The sequence below is a fragment of the Falco peregrinus genome, chromosome 4 (assembly GCF_023634155.1).
Source record: "Falco peregrinus isolate bFalPer1 chromosome 4, bFalPer1.pri, whole genome shotgun sequence".
NCBI lineage: Eukaryota > Metazoa > Chordata > Aves > Falconiformes > Falconidae > Falco > Falco peregrinus.
In genome coordinates this window covers 48,404,612-48,428,809 of record NC_073724.1, presented here as the reverse complement: position 1 = coordinate 48,428,809, position 24,198 = coordinate 48,404,612, and the positions used below count along the sequence as shown (strand labels likewise).

Genomic DNA, 24,198 nt, shown 5'->3' with positions numbered 1-24,198 from the left:
AAAGCTGTAACACACCGGTATAGCAAAATGCCCAAGCAGTGAGCCCTCCTATTATTGTTGGAATGGTAAATTATTCTACAGGCTTTTGTGGCTTTTAAGAAAGGTTGGTTTTAATCCTGTTCCTGCAATGACTTTACTCCCTGTAGAGCCAAAAGTTTGTAAACAGCCCAGTGCCTCTGGCTTTCTGTTCTCTCTCTCTTTCTCCTCATTTCTCTTCCAGTTCCTGGATCATAGCAAGGACACTCAGCACTAGTTTTCTGACCTCTAAAAGAAAACAGCCTTTGGTAACATCATTAATAGCAACAGTTTCACTTTTTATTTATTTATTTGTTTGTTTGTTTGTTTTGTTTGCAATTTTGAAAGCCTCAAGTGAGGACTTTCCCTAAATATAGATAAGTAAAGAAATCCCCTGGTAGGATGGTTCCTTTGTCTGTGGTGACTCCACTGCCCTTGTGGGCTGTTTAGACTGTTCTCCTGCAGTATATTCCAGTTTAAAAACAAAAACTACCCAAACCCCAAAACCTCAAACCCAAGACTTCCTCTTTGTGTTAGAGGTGTACAATCTGAGAGAGCCCCAGAAAGCACACTTCTCTGCTGCCTGCTCTACAGGCTCAGGAGTTGTTTAGAGTGAGGCATTGCCTGGGTGGTGCACAAGTAGCCACAAAGTTGTGAGACTTCAAGTGGAGAAAGAGAACCCAGCACTGGACAGATGTGTTTGCCCTTGTCCACCCACTGTAAGATGCATGATTGGGATGACTCAAAAGCTGGAAGTTGACATCATTTCCCAGGATCAGATTTAGGCAGAGAAAAAGCCCAATTGGTCAGGTCAGTCAAGATCCTACTGCATCAACACTAAACAGTGTGATGAAAGAGTGTCTCAGATACAGATGCTGCCCAGCAATGCAGCCACAGCTGTCAGGGGGCAAAGCCTTGTGGTCCAACTGCTTGTGCCAAGAAATCTCAATGTAACTGTGGAACTACAGCCTCCTCACAGCAAAGCTGCCCTTAAACACTATCCCTAAAGCAGCGCAAGACCAGTAAATGCAACTTGGGTGCAACTGATCCCAGCCTTCCTTGCCCCAGCCAGATCTCTGGGCTGCATGGCTCACCTCAGCTCCCTCCCTTCTTCACTCCTGCAGCGTGAGGCACCAGTGGGTGAGCAGAGCTCCTAGTTTCTGGCTGCTGCTTTAGTGGGGGGAGACTGCTTAATGCTCTGGGAACTCACCTACTGGAGGATTCAAACCAAGGGAGCTGAGAGGCTGGGGGAAAGGAGAAAGACAGATGCACAAAAACTCTGTCTTCCTTCTTTTTCCAGAACCCTGTTTGATTGTCTGCGACATTTCCTGTGGCTCTGATTTTATTACCCTGAGCACTCCCTCCCCCCATCCCTTCTCCATGAAATGTAGTCCATTACCACCACAAAAATGAGTGCTTTCTTCCGAAGATGAAGACATAATGAAGTGTAGAGGGGTTCATTCTTTGTAGTCTGAAGTCCTTTCTTCCACCTTTACAGCACAGTAAGTGTTCAGAAAATACCTACATGGGTAAGTGTGGAATTTCTTTAATTTGGAAGTACAATGAAACCTGAGAATGGACTACATTTCCTCTAAATGACTACCATGGGCCCAGACCTGAAGTGTAAACTTTCAGTTGCTTTGTCTGTTGACATCTTTAATGTGATAGGAGTAGTCATAGTGATTCTTATCAAATAGTTTTTCTATAACTAGATTTGCTTTTTAGTAGAATATCCACCTTTTATTATTTGCTCCTCATTCCCACTATTTGCTTCATAACTATGCTTCAGAAAAACTTTGTCATATTTTTATTCTCTCCTACCATATGAAGAAAGTGAACTCCAATTAACTGGTCATGATAAAGCTACCATTGCCTTAGACCTTTCCCTCTGAAAGTAGAAAAGACCAGACCAGACTGTTGATTCTCTCTTGATTACTGTTTCTAGGAATGGCGAGCTTTTTAAGTTCTGGATGCTCAAGGTGAGTTGTTCATCTCCTCAACCAATACCAAGTTACTAACAGACTTGATAAAATGCATAAACACAACCACAGTGCATCAATACATTGTTTTTCAGTTCATGTCTTGCTCTGTGCTTGTAGTACTGCATGTAAGCAGAAATGAAGCTGGTTCAGTTTTTATTTTTGTAGAAAATACTTTTGCAGGCAGAAAGTTACTAATACAATAAGTAGACTTGCTGTGCTACACCTGTTCTCTTTATATTGTATGAGCTGCGGAGAAGAAAGCAGGTCAGAGATCCACTTTGGAATGTTGCCTGGTCTCAGTAACAACTCAGTTTACATCATTCACGTTTACAATCAACAGAAGAGAATAAATGTGGAAAATTATGGTCCATTTATAGCCCATCAGTCATCAATCTCACACTCTAGCAGGAATCTAGGAAGCAGAAATACTCGTGATCCTAAGCATTTCTGGGTCTCTAGAGAGTGAGTCCTCTGTGTCCCTGAAGACAGTTGGCATGGCATTATCTTTCACTTTCCCTTTTTGAAATAACTATATAACTTTTTTATGTGTGAATAGCTGGTATATGTATTACTCCTGATATGGTTATATCACTCCATATGTCAATAAAGAAGCAGAAGGGTAGGAATGACCTTGGGATTTTGATGAAGGTGAATCAGGGAGCATCCTGGAAGCGCGTTGGGCAGCAGATGACTTTTTCCAAATATAGTAGGCTGGCAGTGGTAGAGAATCACATGGGTGGTTCTCTTTCCTACAAGTTTTTAATTCCAGCAGAACAGATCTGTCTGTTTTCAAGAGGAAAATGTTGACATATCTTGCTGTTTGAAAAATGTCATGTTTTCTAATGATGATTCAATTTCAACATGTGAAGAAATGAAATTACTTCACAAGGATTATAGATCTCCATATTAAGTAAATTACATCGTATTCCATGAAGAAAAGCCTTTCAGGGTATAAGGGAGCTTTTGATGCTTTGTACTATTGAGAAGAACACTCCTTCAGAAAATGCACAGCTGTGACCAGAGAAGGTATCAAATGCTCAGCAGCAGGCCCTAGAGTGATATATCTTATTTGAAGACTTCATATCCAAGATTTGAAGTCATCTTTATCCACAGGCTTAAGGAACTTTCACAATTTGCATTGTCATCTTCCTGAGTGCCCCCACAGAGCATCCCTGTCCAGCCCTCCAAGGCTCACCCACCCTGCCCAGGGCCCAGGACCCCATGTCAGCACCCCTGGTGCCCCTGGCTGCTCCTGGCTGGGGGTGGGATGGGCCCTGGCTGCCAGATCCCACCCTGACCCACCATGGGGAGCCCCCCACAGCTCCCAACCCTCAGAGATGGTTTGTATTGAGAGATACTTTGTACTGCTCAGTATTATTTAGAGCTAGAGAGAAATACCTGTAAAATAAAAGTTTTTTATGCACTCGCTGGATTCTCAAGCACCAGTGGACTCTCTACAGCAGAAAGGAAAATTTAACCAGCTAACGGCTTGTTCCTGTTCTATGAAATCAAGAGCTGTGCAATTACTCTAATTTGGTAAGAATCAGGAGGGAAGTGATGAACATCATATCTTGCAACACTTCCGATGGCACGACAGTTCCCAAAACACAGTCTGCAAGGGAAACAGCCCTATTTATAGGCATGCTATCACTTAAAATCTGAGTCTTCCTATCTCCTCTGAGCCTGAAGTCTATGATAGAAAGGTAAACCAGATAAAGACATTCTGAAAATGAAGGTAGGTCCATCTTTATCTTTCCAACTATTTTGTTTGCTGAGGTATTCACTGAGACTCTAGAAAGTCCAGAGCTGGAGGGGTGATGTCCCAGGCAAAATCTAAAAAGCTGTCAGAGCAATAAATGGTGCTAAGTTGAAAGAAGTTTTTTGCAGATGAAGTACCTACTGTCTGCTAAGAAAGGTCCTAGTCACAGTTTTGATTTTCTTACTGGGTTTGGTACTGGATTTGTAGAAGTTGGACACCACTCCTAGATCCACAAGTATGTACTCAAAAACTTTCTTGAAAGTACATAAACTAATACCTTCACCAAACTTACTATATTCACCATTGGGTAACTTGGACTGATTGATAACGCTGTGACCCATTTTGATACTTTCTATTTGCAGCTGTTTACCCACCCCCTTGAAGTCTATTCATCCTAACTTTTGTATATAGCAGACAGATAAATAAACTTTAGACCTTAAAGTAGCAGTTGCCAAACGCATGTATGTAAGTTTTATGAAGTGCTCTTGAGATCACGAGCTTTACAAATCATCACACAAATTTTTTCGTTACAGAAAAGGGCAACTTCTTTTACTTTGTTACTGTTTATTTGAACATTTTTGTGACTGCTTGAGAAGCCTGTCTAATCTTGCCTCCCATCAAAACAGAAACATGGTCAGATGGTGTAGAAGCAGACATACGAGCAAGTCAGACTACACAAATTCAGGGTAGAGTGGTTCACACTGGCATCCTTCACCTCGAGCAAGTTTCACTGTTCTCTCTCTCCAAGAAGGAAGAGATGGTGGCTCCTCGTGCACTCATCTCCATGACCCAGTGGATGCTGCTGATCACCCAGTTGTGTGCTGGCTGGCACTGCACAGACTGTGAGTAGAACACTTCCATAGGGCAATCCTCTGAAGTGAAGTGTAATATGCTTCTCATTAGGGGTTGCTGTGCTTAATTTTCCTTGTCTTAGATGTGCTAGGTAGTAACCTCTGCACCCAAAAATCTGGGAATCAGTCCTGCACCTTACTGATCCTGTTATGTGACACTTGCAGTGGAAATGCCAGACTCACCTATCAGAAATTTGATGCTGGATCAGTGGAAAATGGAACTGAATTGGATGAGCAGCATGAATTTCACTGAGGACTGGTGTTCAGTGACTGCAGGAGATTTTTCCATGACTGTAATGGTAAATTTGCTATGTAAAGTTTTAAAAGACACATCATTACACTTTCTTCTTTTTCTTTCATATCCTCCAGTAACTGAAAAAAGTATCCATGTTAAGAACAAGATTGTGTTTTAACAGTGTTTTCTAGATTTGTTGAGACCTGTCATGGTACTGAGGCATACCCAACCTCTCTGGCTGTTCTTGTGAAACTCACCTTCAGAGGTCTTTGTGGAATCAGTGCCTTGATGAGACTGAAGTGTAAAATTGTCTCTTTTCCTGGTTTCAGAGGAACTTTTGTGAGAGGCATGTATAGATGTTCAGAAAAGAATTTTTTAAGTACAAAGGACAGATTTAATTAGATACACGGCTCCTTACTGACTTACCTAAAAACAAGACATAAGCATTCAGGGGCATTGGAGATGCAATGATATGCTTGTTCAGGGCTGACTGCTAGGACACAGAAGCCTGTAAAGACAAAATATTTCTGGAGTGGTTTTTGAGGGGCAGGCAGGTTCATGCAGTCATAAAATGGTTTGGGTGGTAAAAAAAATGAAAGATCTAGTTCAACCCCCTTGCCATGAACAGGGACATCTTTCAGTAGAGCAGGTTGCTCAAAGACACATCCAACCTGACCTTGAACACTTCTAATGATGGGGCACACACAACTTCTCTGGCCAACCTGTGCCAGTGCCCCACCACCTTCATCATAAAAAATGTCTTCCTTATGTCCAATCTAAATCGACTCTCTTTCAGTTTAAAACCAGTGCCCTTTGCCCTGTCACTACAGACCCTGGTAAGGAGTGTCTCTCGGTCTTCCTTAGAAGCTCCCTTTATGCATTGAAAGGCCACAACAGTGTCTCCTCAGAGCCTGCTCGTCTCCAGGCTGAACCACCCTAACTCTCTCAGCCTCCCTTCAGAGGAGAGAGGTTCCAGCCTTCTGACCACTCTTGTGGCCCTCCTCTGGAACCCCTCAAACAGGTCTTGGTCTGTCTTGTACTGCGAACCCCAGAGCTGGACGCAGTACCTCACGTGGGGTCTCATGAGAGTAGGGTAGAGGGGGAGAATCACCTTCCTTGACCTGCTGGCCACACTTCTGCTTATGCAGCCCAGGAGGTGACTGGATTTCTGGGCTGTGAGTGCACGTTGCCGGCTCATGTCCAATTTTTTGCCTGCCAGTATCCTTAAGTTCCTCCCTGCAGGGCTGCTCTCAACCCGTTCATCCCCCAGCCTGTATTGGTACAGGGGACTGCCCCAACCCAGGTGCAGGACGTTGCACTTGGCCTTGTTGAATTTCATGAGGTTTGCATGGGCCTGTTCCTCCAGCCTGTCAGTGTCCCTCTGGATGGTGTCCCTTCCCTCCAGCAAATCAGCTGCCCCACTCAGCTTGGTGCCATCTACAAACGTGCTGAGGGCGCGCTCTATCCCACTGTCTATGCCATTGATGAAGATGTCAAATAGTACTGCTCCCAGTACAGACCCCCGAGGGACACCACTTGTTACCGGTTTCCAGGTGGACAGCAAGCCATGGACAACTGTAAATCTTTGGATGTGCATATCCAGCCAGTTCCTTATCATCTAGCAGTCCATCTGTCCAATGCTCTCTCTCTTTCAGTATCTGTTCAGTCAAGAGGCAAGAATATTGTGGGGGATGATATCAAGGGCCTTACAAAAGGGTTTTATATAGGAATGATTTGAAACTCTATTTGGAATGTGTGGGCAGAAATGCCCAGCATAGTTAAACCTGTATCTTTGAGTTTAATGCATTGAGTGGCCCAATGCTGCTACTTAGAGAAAAAAGTACACCTTTTTTTTCTGAGATTATGATATGTTTTGTCAGTATTTGGAGGGAGAAGTATTAAAGAAGAACAAAACAAGCACAAATGAAAAGGCATAACATCTGTGTAAGGGATGACTGAGTGCAATCAAGCGAAATTAAGCCCTCTGAAAGCTAATGTGGCCTTCATTTTGTACACAGGTAGTACCTTGCTGCTTTCTGGGCCGATTCATCGGTCTTTGTTTCTGTTATTTGGGGAGATTCTCGAAGTGGCCACATGATGGTAGCCTAGGATCACAGACAAGCAAGCTTAATCAGGAAAGTAAAGGAAACGGGGTGAAAAATTACTTCTTGGAAGCTGAAATCAAAGCAAACTTCAGGACCAATGAGATGTTCCAGCCACACAGTGAATGGCTGAGCTATATTTCAGCTTCCAGGCAGTGTAATATCCACGACAGAGCTGTCTAGTGTACCTACTAGATAGCCCTATATATCGAGATAATAATAGATGTTTGGAGCTCTGCCGTGTTATGGGCAAATCTATACCTTGCAAACTTCTGCTTATACTTTCCTTACCACGTGAGGTCACCATATCATCAGGTGCAGTTGCCTGCCATTTCCCCTTTTATTCTAAAGGCCACAATAGGAGTAAAAGTCTTAAACAAATCCCCTTGCTACAATCTCAAAGTGTCTTATTAATTAGGAAAACAAATAGCTTTTACTGTATGCCACAATCAAAGGAAACGCAGGGCTTTGGACAAAATCAGCTGATTCTATAGTCTGAGGACACCTAGTGGTACTTGCAGATTTGAACCAAATTCAGCCAATGGACTTTTAGCCCTGTTTCTCCAGCAAATCAGCTGCCCCACTCAGCTTGGTGCCATCTACAAACGTGCTGAGGGCGCACTCTATCCCACTGTCTATGCCACTGATGAAGATGTCAAATAGTACTGCTCCCAGTACAGACCCCTGAGGGACACCACTTGTTACTGGTTTCCACATGGACAGCAAGCCATTGACAACTGTAAATCTTTGGATGTGCATATCCAGCCAGTTCCTTATCATCTAGCAGCCCAATTGTCAAACCCACACCTGTCCATTTCAGAGGCAAGGATGCTGTGTGGGACCATGCCAAAGATCTTACTGAAATCCAGGTAGATGATATATGTTGCTCTTACCCTAATGCAGTCCTCCATTGAAGAGGAGAATTAGCTTACTCAGGCAGAACTTGACCTTAGCGATGCCATGTTGGCTGTCTCTGATCACCTCCCTGTTCTCTGTATGCTTCAACATAACCTCATGGAGGATCTGTTGCATGACTACCAGGCATGGAGGTGAAGCTGACTGGTCAGTAGTTCCCAGGATCTTCCTTATGACCATTTGTAAAAATGGGTGTGATATTCACTTTTCTCCAGCCACCGGTACTTCATCTGACTGCCATGACTTTTTAAATATGATGGAGTGACTTGACAACTACATCAGCTAATTCTCTCAGGACTGTAGGAAGCATCTTGTTGGATCCCATGGACTTCTGTATGTTCAGGTTCTTCAGGTGGTCTCAAACATGATCTTTCTTATGATGGAAAGAACTTCATTCCCCCAGTCCCTGCCTTGAGATTCGGGGACTTGAGACATGTGGGAAGAGTGGTTGCCAGTGAACACTAAGGCAAAAACTTATGGAGTTCCTCAGCCTTCTCCATGTCAGTTGTCACTAGTCCTCCTTGTCTTATTTATGAGGGACAGTACACTTTCTTTAATCTTTCTTTTCTGACCAATGCACCAGTAGAAGCTCTTATTACTATTTTTCACATTCCTTGACAAATTCCAGACCCAAACTTCAGCACCAATTCAGATCCAAACTTTTGATTACAGACAGGAGATCTAGAACTCAGATCTTGTGTAAATGGATTACTTGAGAAATATCATAACTTTATGAAAAGACAAATTCTGCTTCTGATTTAGTCTGTTTTCCATACCTATGAAGAGAAGACAGCAAGCTAAGCATTTCCTGTTTTGCAGCTACTATGTTTTTTAACCAAAATAGTTTTCTTTTTCACTGGCCTTTACAAACTGCACAGATAGTTTGAAGCAAGTCATGAAGCTGTCCTCTTGGGATTATCCCTGTACATGTATCACTTCTGCCTTAGCTAAATTTTCTTCCTGTAGAGTTCAAAGTTGTCTCCACCCATTTGGCAAATATTTCTTGTGCATCTGACTGGGTAGGTTCTGTCCAAAATGAAGTTGTTTCAGGAGCAGGAACTGTAAAAGGAAGGTATTGGTTTTGACACTCTATTTCGCATAAATAGAGAGCGAGCGAGCATTTTACACTACACTACTGTGTCAAGCAAGATGTATACTACATCTATGGTAAACATTAATGTTTCTGTAGGCAGTATCTAGAAAATTCTGACATGTGGGGACTCCTGTGATAACCATGCATTTATACCGCCTGTTCAAGTAATCACAGAATTGAGTAGATTCACATCATCCTCATTTCAACTATCTAAGCATGGAAGTTATAGTCCTCTAAGCTCTGAAGGCAGTGTATCCCATGCATCTTATATTCCACTGTTGGTGTCTTCATTCATCACTGCATAGACAAGGCACCTACATGACTTAGATGCTAGTTTTTAGAAAACTAATGTACATGGAGATGAATCTCAAGCCAGCTCCTTGCCTAGGCATTCATTTGTGAGGTATCTCACTTTGTCTTTCAAAGGAGTACAAAGCATTTTACAGCCATCTGTTGACCCTTATGAAACCACATATGCTCTATTTTGAGGCAGTTCAACTGATTTGGTGGACTATGGGTAGAAGGAGGGGAGGAACTGCTATTCCTGACATTTCCATGAGATTTTCTGGAGGGAAGCACTGGACTCTTCACCTTACAGTGGTGGAAGTTCATTACCCAAAGCTTCTGGGAAAAGAGTTCTCAAACCTGGGAAGACATCAGTACCTACATTACTCACTTCACAGTGGTCCCACTGTTACAAATCAAGCACAAGCTAAAGCAGTTTCTACAGGGAGCAGCACTGTGTAAACCAATAGATGAAAAACTAAAAAGTAAACCTTCTGCATGACATTTTTCAGGCAGAGGACATGAAGTGCACATTTGGAAATATAGCACCTCCTCTGCACAATGGAGCAAGCTTTTCTGTCACAGCTGTGAACATGAATGGCACATACTCAACCGTATGCAGATATATTCCTCAAGGTAATATGCTAGACTTTGGGAAAGGATTTGCCTACTTCCAATGGCCTGGGGGTAAAAGAAAAACTGAAACCATTCATCCCTTAATTTATTTGTTTCCTCTAGGATGAACAGTTTCTTGTTCACAGCCTTATGATAAGAAAAGGAGTTTCCTACAACTAGCTCAGCAATTTTTCAGTCTGCAGTTGCCACCTTACTTGGTGCCATCTTTTTAATTACTAATTCTCTTTTAACTGTTCATGCTAATATTTTATTGACTGCATTTGAATGTCTTTAAAAATTCAAGTGAAACACAGTTGTGGCTGTAGTTTTGAAATTCTTCACTGAGAAATCTGTGACATCTTGAATTTTGTCACCGCATATCTCATGATGTAATGCCCAAACCTTTGCAGTGTCCCATCCACAACAATGGAAGGTCTGAGAACCTTTACTCCTCTTTGTATGAGGGGGTAATATATATAAGACTGTTAAGAGAAAGAAGTACAAGATCTGCTCATTTAAGCAACATGGAGTTGGCATGTACTAAACAGCACTGCTTCCTGCCTCATCAAGCTCAAAATACTTGATAACTCTTTATAAAAGGATGGATAAATCATCCTTCCTTTTAAAGTGTATGTTTAGTTTCCTTATTGGGTTTTCTTGAGGCTGGGGGTTAAGAAGTAAATTGAAATGTTTGTGATCAGAAGATTCCTCATGTCAATCCCAGGTGGAAGACGGTATCACTGCAGAGTCCAAACACCTCACAAGTTTACATTTACACCTCCCTGAGGTCCTGAAAAAGTTCACAACTCTGCACTTCCCTTTCTGTCCTTCTCTGGAGTCCACAGGGATCCTCCTCATGCTATCCACTCATTTGACAGGGCACTGAAGAACATCCTTCAAATAGAAATGCTATGGCAGGGTATAGAAGGATGATAGGTGACTGTTTTGCTTTGTGGCATCGTGGCACCAGTCTCCTTTTGAACAGGAACAATTGAAAGCACAGGGGTAGGCACTTCAGCTGTCAGCCTGTACTAGAGCAGTGTAGGCTCCCCTGAGACTTACTTTATCAGATGCAGCTATCATATCTTTGGAGGATTTATCCATGACAAATTACTCATTGAATCTGTCAGTGAAAATATCTTCCATTGTTACTGCCTAAAATGAAGCAAGTAATTCCTAACCCAAGCAATAACCAGCTGCAGTCACAGCTGTCTAACATATCTAAGCATGTACCAAGATCCTCCAGCCTGGATCGAGCCACATGATTTTTCCTCATCACGGACATTCCTGTGTTTGCAGGCATAAATGGGTCAGCCATTGAAAACTTCTCCTGTGTGATTTATAACGTTTCCCTCATGAACTGCACGTGGCAGGCAGGCAGGGATGCTCCAGAAGACACTCAGTACTTCCTCTACTGGCAGAACTCGAGGTAAGTACATCTGCTTGAGCTAGGGAAGTCTGAGTTCTCATTCAACACGTCACGCTGCCCATGTCTAACTAAAATACCTTGCTGTCTACAGGTATGATGATGCAATGGAATGTGAGCTTTACATTAGAGATGAAAATGGCAGAAACACGGGATGTAGATTCCAAAATGTGAGGATAGATGTTAATAAAGCTTATTTCCTGGTGAACGGGTCTAGCAAGGACTCCCTGATCCAATTCTATGATGAGTACATTCAATTGTATGAAATTGGTAAGTAAAATTTTTTTTCTGCTTTATTTTCATTATTTTATGAGGGTAGTAGAGCATTTATCCTTGAGAAGGAACTAAGTGCCCTGTCTCAGTAGTCAAAATAAGACTGTGGCCTCTTCAAGAAAACCTATTCCCCAAGCAAAAGGGCAATGAGGGAAATTAAAAAAGAAAGCTCACAGCTACAGCTTTCCTTATATTCTTTAGCAAACTACCCTTATTGGGTTTAGGTTTTCCTCCAGAAAGGTCCCCAGGACTTAAGAAATTGTACTTCCCCCTGCTAACCTTCCAATAAGGGCCAAAGACCTTTCAACAGAGGAGACTTTTCAAAAGTTCATCTGAGCATGATTGCTTCTCATTGCCAGTGGGGACAGCATATGCCAACACCATACCCTTCATTAAAGAAATCGATATACGTACAAAATGCCCCATTTTTTCCTATGCTCTTTCACATGCGGCGCTCTGCTTGGAAGCATCCTGTGCAATTACTTCTACTGTAGCAAAGCCTTTTTGGCAAAGTTCCACTGATTTTGGTATTGTCTCCAAAAAGATGGTCAAACAAGGCTTCATTCTTTCTATAAGGAGGAATTGAGCTTCCTTCTTGAGCATCAACTCTACCGAGCGTCAACTCAAGGTGAAACAAGACTGTTCTTTGACTAAATAGCCCATCAGAAATAAGCCATGCCTGTCTCTAAAGATTGATGTAAAATAGTATAGATGAAACTAAGCTTTCCCGTCAATCTTTTATTACCCTTTCTGTCATAAGTAACTATCCTCTGCTGTTACAATAATCAAGTCCTTGGCAATGATGAAAATGTAAAGGTCCTCATCTTTTTGCTCACATCTATGAAATGAGGGAAGATACGTGAAGGAGTTGGCTAGATTCTTAAAGCTGAAGCATCTTTCTCATAAGTGTATGGATAATTTTGTGGAAAGAGGGAATAAAGTGCATAGTTCACAACACCAAGCAAGTAACACTTTCATGTCACAAAAGCATCATGTGAGGAGGCCTGAAGAAATAAATGATCTTTGGATTTCTTACATTAGGGTGAGCATCAGCTTGTTCTTCTGCAGTAGAAGCAGCCTTATAAAAGAAGACAGGACTCTACCTTCTTAGTCTAGTAAATGGATGGAACTTGTATCTTTGTATGCTCCTAAGTCACGTTCCCTGGCTTAGTCCCTGTATTTTTCTGATCCCGAGGAAAAGATTTAAAGAACTTTGGTCTTTTGATTATTTCTAACAGAGTTGCTAAGAAAAATAGATACAAAATAATATCTTTCTTCATAGAGATGTTACTTGCAATTGCACTCTCTTTTATCAAAGCAAAAAGAGATCAAGTGATTTAAATTATTTGAATTCTTGGTTATATAATTTCAGAAAATCTCATGCCTCCATCAAATATCACTGTCAATTGTGATGAAATTAAAAATGATTGCATAATCCAGTGGCAACGACCCCAAATAAATCACTCTAACCAAGACAAGTGTTTTAAATATGAAATCAACATAAAGTATAAGGTAAGAGGTATTTCTTCACCTACATTTAACATTAGTACATGTGTTTGCATTTACCAATATGCATGATTAAAGATAAAAGTCAGGCCCTCTTGTATGGTTACCCTTCTTCATAGATAGCACCATACTCCTTTGTGGCTGTGCCTTTCAAGCACCCTGTTATGCCATATTGCACCATTTTTTTTTATCCTTGTTCCCCGGGTGAGGTATTGCTGGAGATACACTGGATGACGGTGACTGTGACTGTGTGGAACTAAGGGGAGAAGTGTGGTTAATCAGTATTTCAACACATCACAGCTTTGGCTGTGGCAAAACTCAGAAAAGGCCCTTCTTTCACTAAGACCTGTTAGATCTGTCCAGGATTAAGAGACCTTCCAGCGACTGCTGCTCTGTGAAAGGGCAGAGCTGGGCTGTAAATACCCAATGGAGAAATGTGCATCCACTTAACAAGTATGAGTTGATCAACGTGAGTGAAATTTTGCTATATATGAAATGTAAGTAGCTCATCCAGACATCTTATATAAGCAACACACCTGTTGGTCCAAAAATTGAAGCTGTATAATGTTCAATAAAAGGTAAATAAATGTGAGAGAACGCAGAAAGGCAGAGTAATCACAGATTGCTGAAAGAATTATTTAAACGACTGAAAGTCCAATTCGGACCTTGGCTTTACAAGTCTTTTTGCAGCCATAGGAAAGAAGTGAGATTGCTGTGCTCCGCTCGACCTCTGGCAGAATTGCGTCCAATGACCACAAGGTGGCAGACAGTGACAACAAAGGAAAAAGCTGCCTGTTTTACAACCAGACTTGGCCGCCTAGTGGCTGACTGAGGGCATTCCCTAGATTGCTGCTATCGGGAGCGTAGTCTAGGTCGGGCTTGCTATTTCATGGATAAGTTTTCTTGCAAGCCCACCTAACTGATACAAAACTGGATTACTTCTCTGAATCCCTTGGCCGTTGCAGCAAAGAAAGCTTCTAGAAAGCTCTGTGTGACATTGGAATCAAAGTGCATCGCAGTAAAGTAATACATACTTCTTAATGTCTTCTAATACGACTAATATTCAGTTTACAAAGAATATTCAATTCACATACAGCCTGAATTGCCTAGGATTTTTGTAATAATTATTAGCAATTTTCACGTCAAGATCCAGCAACTACAGTGTTGTAAAATTTATTGCATTACTACTGCCAGGTATAAACTTGTATTGTTTTACTAATACACTATGACCAACATATATTGTATTAGTCAGCCTTTAAACTTTATTTTCACAATTGGAAATTACTTGGATTGGAAGCAAACAAAAACAAAAAGGTAATACCATGAGTAACATAATTTCAATCACATTTTTTCATGTCTGACACCAATAAATTAAATTTGTTGAGGCTCTTGGTTTCTTCTCCAGTGATGTTTTAAGTTAAGGCTTTATAGATCAGGATGTCTGGGAAACCCGAGGACAAACCTTAACAGTGAAAACTGAGCTAAATAGGAACCAAATACCTCAGCCTTTCCAATGTCCCAACAGGCCTGCATTCTCCTTAACCTCCCTTTTGCTGCCAGTGCACTCATAAAAACCTTTCTTGTGTTCACCTCCCTCACCAGCCTTAACTCCAGCTGAGCTTTGTCTTTCCTGACTCCATTCCTACATGTGCAGATGATGTCTTTGCATACTTCCTAAATCCCTCCTTCTACCTTCAGCATACTTCCTTTTTGTTTCTGAGCTCAGACTCAACTTTCATGTCTTGCCATGCTCACCTGGCACACTTGATCGATTTTTTGCACACCAGAATGGACTATTCTTGTGCTCTGAGGAGGCTATCCTTGTAGATCAAGTGGCAGCTTTGCCCTCTGGGGCAGTTTCCCTTGAGTACCAAGGCCTGTGGCTGTGAGGCTTTCTCAAGCTGTCTGAAGAGGGTCTCATCAGCTTCCTTCTCTTGATAGAGAGATATGGAACAAACACCTACTACATTGTCACCTGTGTTGGTTGGTCCTCTGATGACTGCCGCACAAGCTCCCTTACTGATTCATGATTTCTCCGAAGACAGAGCTCTATGTATTCAAGGCACTCCTTTACACAGAGCACAAGATTAGCAAGCCTATTTGCAAGGACACTCTCACCCCACTTGGTGAGATGCATCCCACTCCTGCTCAGTAGTCCCTGTTTCTCAAAAAGGGTCCCAAGGTCATAGAAGCCAAAGCCCTGGCTATGACACCAGCCTCTCAGACAGGAGTTGACCTGCTGGATGACTGCAGTTCTGCTCAAGCCTTTCCCTCTCACTGAAAGGCCTGAGGAGACACCATCTGGGCTTCCTGCCCTTCACCGTCCTCCCAGCTCTCTGCAACCACGCTCGAGACCATCCTGGTTACCCCAGCCATATCATTGGTGCCCACACAGGAGAGCAGGAAGGGTCAATAGCTCAATGGCCAGACAAGTCTGGCAGTCCTGCAGCATCCGGGGTCCTGGCCCCAGGCAAGCAGCAGACCTCCTCCTTCAGGTCAGGTGAGAAGATTGGTGCCACCATCCCCTGCAGCAGGGAGTCTCTTTTTAATTATCACACACACTGTCTCCTTCATTTTTTTTTGAAACGCAGTGCCTTTTCACACATGTGTTCCTCCAGAATTTGCAAAAGACCACCTGTCCTTCTGGACTCCACTTTCTGAAATCATTCATGACTCATTGTTTTGATTTCTCATGTATTATTTCAGCATAAACACAAAAAAAGGGAGACTATATTGTTGCACTTCCTCCTAGATGGATTCCTGTGCTTAACCTAGCTTGTTTACAGATTCTAGAAGCTGTCCTGTACAACAACATGCTTTGCAAATTCAGGTTCAGGTGCCACATGAGCATGCATGCAGTTGTTTCATAAAACAAGTTTGGATAAAGTTCTTTTTGGTTTAAAATTGAGTAATACAAAATTCAAAATAATTAAAAAATTGCATAACTCTGGCAGGCTAATGGAGTTGATACAGTCCACAGTCATTAGTTGTGTGTGGTCACTGCATTACATTGCAGTCATTAAGGCTATTCAGAAGACATGAGTGAACTTTACTGTATCTAGCTGGAGGGCAGCTTAAAATATCTGTGAATCCATGTCAGTCCTGAATATTTTCATCTGAGGAAAAAGGAAACAATATTAACACAGAATTTGCAATTAAATATAGAGACATCTATTGTAAAATATAAACAGTAGATGTAAACTAAAAAAGTTTATTTCACAGTTTAGTTTTTTCTTAGTGTGTGTAAGAATAAAGTTACAGTTTTCATTCAGGTCTGGTTTCCTTGTACTTCAGTTTAGTCACCAATCTGGAATAAAATTTATTTCTCAGCTCTGGTGGTAAGGAAAACAAATACTTTTCCTTAGAAGAATTAGTTACTATGTAAACTTGGCCTTTGAGATTAATTACATATTAGATACTAAACGGTAGATAAACTACTAGTTCTTCTGAACAAACTGTTAAGTAGATAAGAAAGAGTAATGCAGAAAAGGGGACAGTAAATAAAAATGACTTATTATGTAAACACAAAACAAGCAACCAAAAGAATCATGTTTATTTTCTCAATTTACAGGATAATCCTGAGGGAAAACCCATATACGCTTCTATACAAGTAAGTCTGCTTGTCCTATTAATCAGCAATACATGTTATTTTCATAGTCATTTGTGGAAAGTAAATAGTATGCCAATGCCTTTAAATCAGTATGTGTTCAATGCCCTATGCTTTATGAGATCCTTATTTAGAAATTCCATTAATGGGTCAAATTCCTAAATCATCATGACATGTTATTTATTATACATTCAAGGGCAGAACTCTATTACTATTTTGCAAGTATTTTGAAAAACCTTCCGTTTTTTTATTATATTGTCCACTCTCCCCCTCAACTATTTGGAACAGAATTTGAAGTTACACATCGCTGACAGCAGAGAAAAGAGACAAAGAGGAATCATCTTCTAGGAATATAATTTTGTTTATGAAAAACAAAGACTACAAAATCACTTTGGGATGGAGGCTACCCTCCAGGTATGCTGCACCTCCTTCTAACCTGTGCAGCTTGCACATCCCACCTCTATCCTGAAAGTCTCCAAGAGCAAATACATTTCAGCAAATTCTAGTAACGCTAAGTATTGCAGTCCTCTACTTATTTTTCAGATTTGGCTGGATAGTTATGCTATTCCTGAAAAGTCGTAACGCAAACACTGAGGAAGGTGAGGTGCATACAGTTTACTCCTCAAATCACTCAATCCTAGCAGTAATGAAATGAGACAATTCAAGATATTTTTCTGTGTCTGTCAGTGTGCTGAGGGAAATTGTCAGTAAATCAAACTATATCATAAGAAGTTACAGGATATGATGTAAAAGACTAAAAACTTCTAAATTTAAAAAGTTTACTGACAGGGTTTTTTTTTTAGATACACAGATGCATACGGTTTTATACATAAAGAACGTGAATATGTTTATTTTTTGCTCTGGAACAGCAGTCTACTTTTACAAGCAATGCTCCCATAGCCTCGTAGAAGTTTCACTGGTAAACGACACTTGAATATTATCAACACCTAGGCATATAACAAAGAAAAACAACTCAGTTTTGCTTTGTTTTTAGGAAGGGGGAAGTAGTCACATATTGCATAGATCCAATGCAAGAAAGAAGTACCTCTTGAAAATGAGAGCAGCTGGCAGTACCTGCCTCGTGAGCCCAACCTGGGGGCAGTGGAGTGCACCCGTTGAGTTTGGTAAGAACAAATCCATGCCTCGGGCTACTCTCCCCACAGCGATGTCCAGTCTGCCTCACACAATGCTGCATACTGATGGACACACAGATATATAAAGGATTGGCTAACATTTTGTTTCACTCCACACTACAAAGAAGAGGAAGAAGAGACTTAATAAATGTCTTTACACTCCAACATTGGAAATAAATACAAAAAGTTACATTTGCAGATGAAGTGACACCTGCTTACTGCAGGAGATGGACAAACAGGCTCAGTGCTAGTCCATTCCAGTAGACATTGCAGCTAAGGTGCTAAAGAGTTGATTTTTATACCAAGTGAAACCTTTCAGACTGACATTCATCAGTCAGTCACCAGCGCAGACGTTTGACACAGCTGTGCATCTATTCATCTTCATTAACAATAATACTTTATGACTTTTCTCTTTCAGTAAATGAAGAAATTATTTCTTCTTCAGTATGGATTTTACTTGTGGTAGCAGCTGTGACACTCTTAATGGCAATCATCACAATTTTGCTCTGCAAAAGGTAAACTTAATTTATGCATTTATTTTATTTTTTGTGGTTGTGTGAAATATAGCTGCAGTTCTTAAATAAAGTAGAGGTGTCTCTGTATAAAATGTTTTCACTCACACTGTAGTAGAAATCAATCCAAATGAGTGATCCTGAGGCAAGTACTATAATCTTCATGCCCAAAGTGCCTCCCTAGCTGATCCACACAACTTTTTCAAGGGTCCCTTCTGTCAACATGGCAAGGAAAGCAATTACATGCTATTACTTATATTAACAGTACAGCTGCTCAGAATATTTGCCATCTAGACTGTCTATGCAACACTCAGGTTGACTGTACTTACCTATAAAGATTTTGCAACGTTTACTAGAATAGTTCTAGCAAAATGAAAGTATCTGAAAGCACATAAGCTAAGCAGCTTGCTTCTTGAAATAAAACATGTAAGCAAAACAGAAAGAAAATGGATATTCTGCCATTACACGCACTTTGTATAGAAATAGACAGTAATTCAGAGAAGATACTGTTCCTCCAACTTGTTAAAATTTTTACACCCACTTGTCACTGGTTGTAGTGACTTAAAGAGCAGGACAAATTCCTTTTCCTTTCAAAGAAGAAAATAACAACTAGTGAATCCTTAACCAAAAATGAAACTATTACCATCCAAATTCTTATTTTTTTCTTGATATGTGTTCATTCTGTGTTGAGATCATGCATATTTTTCATTTCTTTTCTATGCTGGCAGTGGAAGACAAGAGCTGGTTCAAGGGTGCAATTGTTTTGACACATGACGCTTACTTAATTCTTCTTTTCTACTTCATCCCTCTTGATCTCCAGGACTAGCTGTTGGGAAGCAGCATTTCCACAAATCCCAGGGCCAAAAAATGCATTTAATGGACTGCCTGATACAAATCCAGAGGTATGTTCTCTTTCTATTTTACATTAGTTATGTGAAAAGTATATAAGACTCTACTGCAGGTATTTCTTAAATTATAAGGAACTTAACACAGAGGATAACTGCCATATTTTGAGGAATAACAAGAGAAAAATCAGCAGGCAAGTTTTTTAAGGGAAGTAAATGTAGTGCTCTTCCAGAACCAGGGAGTTTCTCCCATCCCAGTCTCACAGGTGCAGGGACTGATGCTCCCATTGGTAGGTCCAGACAGCAGCAAAGGCTGTGCATTTTCCCAACATGAGGCACACACATGTACAACACACACAGAGGACACTAATGCAACCAGCTACAAATGCCACCACAGGTGCCTTTACCAATGCCACTTCAACACCAGCAGCAGTCACATAAATAGGGTCACAGACATGCCAGTCCTCCTGCTCCCCTCCAGCTGAGCAGGGCTGAAATTTGCCAGTGAGACGTGTGTACACACTCATTCACTTAATTCACAACAACCATAAATTTGCAAGTTCCTCACAACTGATCTCTACGTTCACATGCTGGTTCTCCCCACTAGGTTACCATCTCTTACCTTGGGTGTCTCCAGGTGCAGGTCTCTCCTACTCATCCACTAGTCCAGCTTCAAGGAAGTTTGCTAACAAGACACACACACAGGATAGAAAACAGGGTGACACAGAAAACAGTTCAAAATAGGGTTTTATAAGGTAACAGGACATACTGCAGTGGTCACACAGAGCATTTGACCAGACCAGCATAAGGACCAGCAGCTCACTTGCACCCTTTTCCTGTCCAGCAGCTGATCATGTTACGTCCAGTAATTTCTCATGGTCTGTTCAATTACCTAAACTTCAGGCCAATGTGTATTCATCTACTTTCATACCTTAGTGAAGTTAATCCTTTTGTATGAATTCATAGAATTATAGAATTGCTTAGGTTGGAAAAGACCTTTAACCCAGCACTGCCAAGTCCGCCACTAATCCATGTCCCTAAGTGCCACATCTAAACACCTTTTTAAATACCTCCAAGGATGGTGACTCTACCACTTCCCTGGGCAGCCTGTTCCAATGCTTGACAACCCTTTCAGTGAAGAAATTTTTCCTAATATTCAATCTAAACCTCCCCTGGTGCAACTTGAGGCCATTTCCTCTTGTCATATCACTTGTTACCTGGGAGAAGAGACCCACACACACCTCGCTACAACCTCCTGCCAGGTAGTTGTAGAGAGTGAATTCATTTGCAATGATCTGGGGTAACCTGTGTGGTGCACTGGAGAAAAACACGTCCTCCCTGTCCATGACAGCATTACAAAGTTGCTGAAATTTCACTGTTATGTCCAGCTAAGGAAAGGTTATCAGCTAAGAAAAAAAGCAGCAAAATATCTCTATAAAATATGTAACAAAAGTTGAAAAACTCTCAGTATTATGCATAAGTATATGCTAACCTAACATGTATAAAACTAATGGAAGTTTTTATTCTCCCTTCAGCTGATGGAGAGCAAAATTCAGACAATAACATCTGAAAATGAAGAGATAATATTAGTTTCTGATGTAGTGAAATAACAAAGAAACTGAGGAATTTTAAAGTGCATTTTGTAGCTCAGGCAACTTTATATTCCTGTGGAAAGCCTAGAATCACTTTCCTCCTCCTTTTGGCAAAAACAGAAATGCAGCCAAGAAAGAATGATACCTCACATGTAATTTTTTAAAATGCCATTATATTTTCTTTTAATTTTGGCTAACTTTAACTGTTTGGGTAACTTTTCCTGATCGGATATCTTCCATTTGGTGAATATGATTGAAATATTTCCATTGAGAAGTTTTAGGTGCATTTTAATTTGTTTAAGGAAAAACAATGGGTTTGTCTTACATTAAAAAGAATAAGAATGAATGTATTGAGATGAATAAATTTTTTTAAAAAAAAATCGATGGTGTATGAACGCTATTGTTATACTGTCAAGAATGGGTCTATTCACACCTGAAGTTTCCTCAGATCTCTTAAAGTACACACGGGCAACTAAAAAATTGAGAATGGGATTGAAAACAGGCTGACACATCGAGTGATGGCCTGTAATCAACAGGAATCTCAAAGGACAGGAGTATGTCTAAAACCCTAACTAATCCTAAAGCCTAAGTGCATTACTTGTAAGTTAAGAGATCAGCCACCATAAACTTGATATCAGCCCAGAATTTACTTCTGTTAGTACCTAGCTCTTTATGTTCTTGCTGCTTACTTGCCTTTCTACCACTTCAGTATTCTAAAATATTGAGTGCATGACTCAGTTAATCCCTGTATTCTTTCATTCAAGTAGAGGTCTTTACTATCGAGCTGAGCACTAAGTTTTCAGAGCCACAGGGTTAGGACAAGGTACTAGAAAAACAGGCCAGGCTGTTGAATGCAGTGACTGGTCATGAGCGACACTCCTCAGGGATCAATGCTGAGACTCAGAGTGTTTAGTGATAACAGTAACGGTCAGTGGGATGAAAGGCAGCCTTAGCAGGACTGTGGGTGACAGCAAACCGAGGGCACTGCCTAATGTTACAGGAAGGGAGCCCTGCTATTCAGAGGGCTTTTGACAGGCTGAAGAAATGGGTTGATAGGAACCTCCTGAAGCAAATGCAAAGCCAATTACATGGGAAAAACTATGTATCCTAGGGAATGACTGACTGATAGGTCTGTAGAAAAGGCTCTGAGGTCCTGGTGGGAAACAAACTAACACAAATCAGACATGCTTCCTTATAGAAACTATCCACATACTAGGCTATACTGGAAGGAGTGGACCAGCAGGTCAAGGGCAGTGATTATTCCCTCTCCTCAGCACTCATGAGTCTGCACGTGCAGTCCCATGTCCAGATTTCTGCCTCCTAGTCCAAGAAAGACATTGACAAACTGGGTAAGTTCAGAAGCAGGGCAGCAAGATGATTATGGGGGTCTGAAGGAACTGGAATTTTTCAGCCTGGAGAATGAAAGCTAAGGGGATCTATTGCTGTCTTCCAATGTATGTAGAGAAGACAGAACAAACTCATCTGGAAGTTTAACAGTGTGAGGATGAGAAAGAACAGTCACAAGTTGCAGCAAGAGAAATGCCAATTTGATATAAGGAAAAAGAATGATTTACAGGTAAGAGTGGTTGAATGGGTGTCCAGAGAGGCTGTATCCATCCTTGATATATTCAAATCCTTGAATCCTTGAATATATCCATCCTTGGATATATTCAAAACACAGTTGGACAAGCAACTGGATCTGACACAGAAGCTAGCTCTGCTTTAAGTGGGAGGTTGGACTCAATGACCTTAAGAGAGGTAAAAAAGATCAGAAAGCATCATAAATTATGATTCTTGTACAAAGGAAAAAGAACTGAGGTGCAGTAGCAAAAGAGGGTGCTTAGGTATTCTTATTGTAGAGGAATATAACCCATTTTGATAATATGCTCATTTTATATAGATATAGGAACATGTTTCTCACCTTCTGAACCAACGATACTGTAGACCAAGAATTATGCAGATCATTATCAGAAGGCAAAGGGACTGGTCTGGTGAGAACTTTTGTCCTTTTTAGGTTCCGGATATTTCCAATAGCTTTTACAGTTCCCAGTATGAGACATCTGGAGAAAGCAGTCTGAGGAGGCCTAGATTCTTCTGAACTGAGGGTTCTCAGACTTACAAATAAATATCATATCTGCACAAACAATTACATGGGTTCTCTGGAAAGTGCTACCTTAATGCTGAGACTTTGAGACAAACACAGACTTACATTTCTGTTTGAGAAAGATCAGGCCCGTGAGCACATAGCAATGGTTCATCTTGGAGGACAGGTACATTAGATTTGGACCAGCTTTTTCCTCCTGTTTCATTTTCTATGGGAAGTATATACCCAAACTCTGTTCTTACAGGTTCTCTCCTAGAAAACTTATAAAGCTCCATCCAAAGTTTTCATTAAAATATTTCTATTTCAGTTTGTCATGGGTGTCTGACATGGCCTTACTTTGCCATAAACTCATTTGTATGGATGGAGCACTTTTGAAAGGACTAGCAACAGCCTTTTCAGATAAGTGATGAACATAAGGGAACAATTTCTAAAGAGATGTGAATAGGCCTGTCTTCTGAGATATTGTTCTTGATGGAGGCTCTGTTAGGCCATTTCCTAGAAGTACGGGAGACCGAAGGTTTACTGTGACATATTTCAAATTTGAGATTGTGTTCTGCAGGAGAGGCCTGGCTTTAGCGTTGTTGGGGAGGGTACTGTAAAAGCCCTATTGCCTGTTTTCTCTGCTTAGAGCGGTAGTATCTAAATGGGTCAGGCTTGGGAGGTTTTGCTGCTGAATGTTAGATTTAGCTGACGATTGCAGCCAATCTCTCTAAGTAAACCTTAGAAAACTGTTGTCATTTCAGCCCTGAATATTCTCCTCTCTTCATAATAGCACTGGCCCAGTTCTTCTAATAACTCAAAAGTGGTTACTCTTTCCAATGCTAGATTGCTGGGTTTCTTTACATTCTTGCTTTGCTGGTTCCCTACACTGAACTGTTGATGTGATTTATCAGCATAAATGGTTTCAGAAGAGATTCTGTCCTGCTGGTGGTGTCTTCTTTGTTCCAGAGGACAGGTGGAGTTCTGTCATGCTCAGAAGATGGAACCTCCCAAGTCAAGCATTTTTAGATCAGACAGAAAAATATTCGGAAATGTATTGTATACCAACAGCAATATACAGTGGCATAAAGGTCATACCATATCAGAATAAGGTGTCCAGCCACACAATCCAGGACTTCAGCATGTTAAGATTTTTCTTCATGTGTGCAAATTTACATTTTTGTACATTGTACATGAAATTGATATTTCATCTGCCAATTTGTCATTCAGTCATTTTCTTTTACCAGGTTATTGAACTTCTTCATAGTCATCTTTCGTTTCTGTTATCTCAAACTGCTTGTAACTATATATCCATGGGAGGATCCTCCTCTTATCTCAGGGCAACTTAGACTTTTCTCCTGGTCTAACA

At 40.9% G+C, this 24,198-nt stretch overlaps 1 protein-coding gene across 3 annotated transcripts; it reads left to right on the top strand.

Annotated features, from left to right (window-relative positions):
• LOC101917011 (granulocyte-macrophage colony-stimulating factor receptor subunit alpha-like) lies at window positions 1-21,142 on the top strand. 3 transcript variants are annotated; one of them, XM_055802233.1, is made up of 13 exons: window positions 1-65; window positions 1,316-3,732; window positions 4,383-4,598; window positions 4,773-4,906; window positions 9,750-9,873; window positions 11,152-11,281; window positions 11,373-11,548; window positions 12,924-13,063; window positions 16,629-16,667; window positions 17,659-17,788; window positions 18,216-18,312; window positions 19,130-19,211; window positions 20,690-21,142. In XM_055802233.1, the coding sequence occupies exons 3-13, from the start codon at window positions 4,514-4,516 to the stop codon at window positions 20,762-20,764; spliced, it is 1,212 nt and encodes a 403-aa protein (XP_055658208.1). In that variant the 5' UTR covers window positions 1-65; window positions 1,316-3,732; window positions 4,383-4,513; the 3' UTR covers window positions 20,765-21,142. The 3 variants fall into 3 exon arrangements, with proteins under 3 accessions (XP_055658208.1, XP_027647530.2, XP_013153884.2); XM_013298430.3 differs by lacking the exon at window positions 1-65 and having other exon boundaries at window positions 1,222-3,732; XM_027791729.2 differs by lacking the exons at window positions 4,773-4,906; window positions 9,750-9,873 and having other exon boundaries at window positions 3-65.
• The last annotated feature ends 3,056 nt before the right edge of the window (window positions 21,143-24,198 follow it).

What these genes read in the sequence shown, in the direction of transcription:
- LOC101917011 (XM_055802233.1), top strand. Translation starts at nt 4,514, where the DNA reads ATGGTGGCTCCTCGTGCACTCATCTCCATGACCCAGTGGATGCTGCTG. An exon ending in TGGCTGGCACTGCACAGACT is followed by an intron (nt 4,599 to 4,772) that starts GTGAGTAGAACA and finishes TGACACTTGCAG; the next exon opens with TGGAAATGCCAGACTCACCT. An exon ending in ATTTTTCCATGACTGTAATG is followed by an intron (nt 4,907 to 9,749) that starts GTAAATTTGCTA and finishes GACATTTTTCAG; the next exon opens with GCAGAGGACATGAAGTGCAC.